The 4948-nt window shown below is 45.4% G+C and overlaps 1 protein-coding gene across 1 annotated transcript in view; it reads left to right on the top strand.

Moving 5' to 3' along the window:
- Positions 1 to 1994: 1994 nt before the first annotated feature.
- Positions 1995 to 4948, top strand: part of RIOX1 (ribosomal oxygenase 1) — a 4882-nt gene continuing 1928 nt past the window's right edge. The window contains exons 1-2 of the mRNA XM_009645544.2: positions 1995 to 2007; positions 2752 to 2986. Of these exons, the coding sequence (XP_009643839.2) occupies positions 1995 to 2007; positions 2752 to 2986 (248 nt within the window). The remainder of the gene's footprint in view (positions 2008 to 2751; positions 2987 to 4948) is intronic.

Raw genomic sequence — 4948 nt, 5'->3', positions numbered from 1 at the left:
GGAGTCTTTGAGTCTGCAGCTTTGCGTTTAGTCACTGCCTACAGAGTCACTGCAGATGGTATCTGCTCAATGCTACCAAACGCTAGACAGCATCTATTAAGAGCACAAAACCCCTGACAAAATTATTTCAAAATGCTTTCAAAGTACACATGCCCCGTCAAGGGGGTGAATAAGCTCAGTTGAGGGTCCTGCTCAAATACTTTCTGGAAATTCAGCTTTAACTTACAAAGTATGTATTTTAGCATCACAGGGGACAAGACAAAATGTCTGTGCTTCCAAATCCCTCCAAAAAGATAATGTCATAGGGAAGACTGGACCTTGTAATTATTGTTTTTATAAATTTGTTTTAATTGGACTGTTCCATGGCAGGGAACGCTTCTTTTCTCAGTGGGGCTCTGTGTACAAGATAACCAGCATTAAAGACCACAACTAGTCACTGAATAAGAAAATCCCTGAGAAGAGAGAAACAGCTGGAGGGAGGCCAAAATCTCTGCCAAGAGATGCTTCAGTGAGTGAGTGCATTCACTCTGATGAGGGGGGCCAGAGGATAGCTCTTGAGAAACAGTTCCTGAATTAGCTTTTAGTCTTGTTATCTGGCAGTGAACTTCATCGCTTTCACAACGAGGAGCGGGCTTCACAATCCAGCCCAGTGTCCTTCCAGCAATGACATACTGGATGCCACTAGGCTGTATGAGATTGTCAGGGCTCTAGCTAAGGAAACCCCTTAGTGGAGGCTTGAAATGTTCTGTTTCCTTACTGGGTATTGCTTTTGGCATGAGAACAAAACTGACAGCGCGCAAGGAAGGTTGCCAGCAAAGTAATAAAGAGGAAAAGAATTAAACCAAGTCTAACTTTCTGAAAGTGACTGGTTTACATTAACGGTTTGCTGGGAGCAGAGAGAAAGTACTGGGCAGTTTGCATGATGGTGAAAAACTGAGTATCCAATACACAGAGAATTGCAAAGGATTTTGCCCTTTCCACTCATTAGTGAAGACTGCTCATAGCTTTGCAGGACCAGGCCTTATCCAAACTGCTCTTTAACCTCGTGATTTCCATTATTTGAACAGGGAATGGCATAAGGTTAAAATATCAAAAGAACACCACATCTCTTCGAGGTGCCATTTACTTACTTCTTTTGAAGTCACTTGTGGCTCTTTAATAAGTTGTACTCATGTTGTGGTTTAACCCCGGCAGGCAACTAAGCACCACACAGCCATTCACTCACTCCCCCTCAGAGTGGGATGGGAGAAAGAATCAGAGAGGTAAAAGTGAAAAAGCTCGTGGGTTGAGATAAAAACAGTTTAATAGGGAAAGCAAAAGCCATGCACACAAGCAAAGCAAGGAATTAATTCACTGCTTCCCATGGGCAGGCAGGTGCTCGGCCACCCCCAGGAAAGCAGGACTCCATCACGCGTAACGGTGACTTGGCAAGACAAACGCCATCGCTCTGAACGTCCCCCCCTTCCTTCTTCTTCCCCCAGCTTATATACTGAGCATGACATCATATGGTATGGAATAGCCCTGTGGCCAGTTGGGGTCAGCTGTCCTGGCTGTGCCCCCTCCCAGCTTCTTGTGCACCTGGCAGAGCTGAGAAGCCCTTGGCTAGTCTTAGCACTACTTAACAACAACTAAAACATCAGTGTGTTATCAGCATTCTTCTAGTACTAAATCCAAAACACAGCACTATGCAAGCCACTATGAAGAAAATCAACTCTATCCCAGCCAAAACCAGGACAACTCACTCACATCTTCTTAGATAAAACACATGTGGCTCTTGGCAATGCAGCTTATATGCTCTTAAAATCTGACTGGCTTTGTGCTAAATTCTAATTAAGAAATTTAATTGAGCCCCCAGTTGCTACTCTGTCTATGTGAGCAGCAACTGGGGACCACCTAATCATTCAGAGATCTGTGCTACTTTCCTTTTGTTTATTTAAAGAGCTGTATGTGACACTGTTCTTTCTTTACCACAAATTCCCTTGAAATATTGGACAATGAATGAAACCGGTATGTAGACCTTGTGGCTATTGCTAGACAGCTATCTGAGTACTCTGTAAGTGATCCTGAAGCTCCCTCTTTTTGCCTTGGGTCAAACCCCGCTCTTGTGTCACGCAGAAAAATAGCAACATTCTTTAATCTTGAAAGCATTTACTATTAGAAAGGCTAAATCATCAAAAGAAACATTTCATAGTTATAGAGATTTCACACCATTATTTTCCACCATGTCCTTCACTCTGAGACTTTGTTATACATCAAAAAAAAAAAAAAATCCAATGTCAATCACCTGTCTCTCAGTGGTAGAAAGTGACATCCGTATGAAGATCAGAGCTCTCAAACGAGACTTTGAACCTGCTGTACTAGTAAACATCCAGAGTAGCTTTGCTGCAGTCATTACAGATATTCTGGCGTAACTCGGGTCAGGCTCTGTGTACAGTGCCCAGATTCTTCTGAGAAGAATCAGTTGCACTTGAGTAAATTAAACAGTAACACAAATACCAACCCAGACACCCAGATTTTTCAAAGGTCTCTCTTCCCCCAAGCCTATTTAGCCATGCTTATGTATAACTAAAGCAGACAATAGCCTAACTTCTACCATATTTCAAAGCGCCTGCATCTCGGTTTTGTTAAGGGTCCAGTTCTGTCGCAATGGTTTCAGCTGATAAGATTATTCTGGTAAGCAGAGCTTAACCTTGGGAAAACAAAGAATGGATTGAAACAGAGAGTTCACCCTTCCCTCCTCTTCTCTTCCAGTCTATGCACGCACACACAGGCTCCCTCTCCTTTCAAACCCCATCTACGCCAGTCGCCTGGCTAGGAAAATGCGCTACCCCCTTCCACGCGCGTTTTCCGCTGCAGGGGTGCGGAGCCCCGATCGGCCTCTGCCACCTGCTGGCAAAGCCGAAAACGTTCAAGACGTTAAACCGGAGGCAAAAAGCGTTGCCTACACACACCTAAAATTCGGCTCCTTCAGCTCAAAGCCGTCGTGGTACAGCAGGGAGATTTACTGCTGCTGTTGTTGCTTTTAGAATCATAGAATCGTTTAGGTTGGAAAAGACCTGTTTGCAGTGGTGTCCAGCAACAGGACAAGGGGCAATGGGTACAAACTGAAACATAAGAGGTTTCAGTTGAATATGAGGAAACACGTCTTTACTCTAAGGGTGACAGAGCACTGGAACAGGCTGCCCAGGGAGGTTGTGGAGTCTCCTTCTCTAGAGATATTCAAAGCCCACCTGGATGAAGTCCTGTGTAGAATGCTCTAGGAGAGCCTGCTTTAGCAGGGGGGTTGGACTAGATGATCTCCCGAGGTCCCTTCCAACCCTTGCGATTCTGTGATTCTGTGACCTTTAAGATCATCAGGTCCAACCGTTAACCCTGCCATCCCACCACTAAACCGTGTCCCTAAGCACCACATCTACTCATCTTTTAAATACCTCCAGGGATGGGGGCTCAACCACTTCCCTGGGCAGCCCATTCCAATGCTTGACAACCCTTTCGGTGAAAAAATGTTTCCTAATGTCTAACCTAAGCCTCCCTGGCACAAGTTGAGACCATTTCCTCTCATCCTATTGCCCATTACCTGGGAGAAGAGACAGACACCCACCTCACTACACCCTCCTTTCGGGTAGTTGTAGAGCACAAGGTCTCCCCTCAGCCTCCTTTTCTCTAAGCTAAACAAGCTTTGGCTGCAAAGGCTGTGCCAGCAGAACCCTATCAGCAAAATACCTCCAACATTAAAATAGTCATTACTGCATACATATAAAACTGGTCTCAGCAGCTTACAGCACAGTGACAGGATGCGAGACTGATTTGTGAGGGTTTTTTAAAGCAATCCAACAATTCTTAAACCTTTAAGATGCTGCACCTGTTCTAGAATTAACAGCTGAACTCATCCTCATTAGGCCTAACTAATGATTTCTGCTCCTGATTTCTGGCAAACCTGAAATGAAGATCTGGGTTGAAACCCAGGCAACAGTGAAGTTAAGAGAGATCAAAATTTGCTTTTCAGCCGCATGTCCTAGGCCTGGTACGCTGAGTGGCCCGAGGAACCGATCTGCACATGCTTTGTGAACGTTAGCTGCTCATTTAACGTACTGTGTGAAGCTGATATTTGTATCTGTGAGAGACTAATAACACCCTTGTGAACCAGAGGGTGCCCAGGCACACTTGGGTAATTGCTCCAGTCAAATGCTTTAGACTCACAGCAGCCTCTGGAGAATAAATTCTCATGCAAAATCCACTCCCATGAATTATCAGAGTCCATTAAAGACTTTTCTCATGGAAGTACTACATAGTGAATTTCTTGTACAGAAGCTTGTTCTTGATCAGAAAAGCATCGACCCAGTCTGACAATACAAACCCCTGCAGTTTTTCACGCTGGCCGTGAGCTGAGTCTTGCTGCTCTGTCTTCTACCCTCCAGCGAAGCTTTCCGTGCTGAAGCCACAGCCTCTGGAAATGTGGAGCAGCCCTGAGGCTGCCCGAGTACCTGCAGTGGCACTGCCGATGTCCTCTGGGAAGCTTCAGGCCTAGGAGAGAGATGGAGAGAGAACACGGGTCTGCCCAGGCAGTTAGTGCATTTGGAAAAAAAAAAAAAACAACCCCAAAACCAACCACTAAATGACAGAACAGCCTGTTGGGTTTTGGGATCCTTGGAAAGGACACCTGCCATCCCCATCGGAAGCACAAGAAAGGGGAGGGAAGGCACACCAGATCTAGGCTCCATCTGAGCTGGATCTCTATTCCTTGTGCGACAGAACCTTACGAAGTGGGCCTGACCTCATCTCACTTCATTAGGCTGCAAAGCAATCGCAGGCTGTCCAAAAGCCTATCCTCATGGTACACCTTCGGGAAAACATTCTGCGCGTGCTTAGAGCGTACTTACAGCACAAAGCCGGGGAACAGATCTATGTTAGTTCCTAGTGGAATCGCCTCACCTCTCCTTTTTTTTTT

This window comes from Egretta garzetta, unplaced genomic scaffold, assembly GCF_000687185.1.
Source record: "Egretta garzetta isolate BGI_Z169 unplaced genomic scaffold, ASM68718v1 scaffold828, whole genome shotgun sequence".
Taxonomy (NCBI): Eukaryota; Metazoa; Chordata; class Aves; order Pelecaniformes; family Ardeidae; genus Egretta; species Egretta garzetta.
The sequence above is the reverse complement of the archived record's forward strand: the minus strand, read 5'-3'. Positions and strand labels throughout refer to the sequence as shown.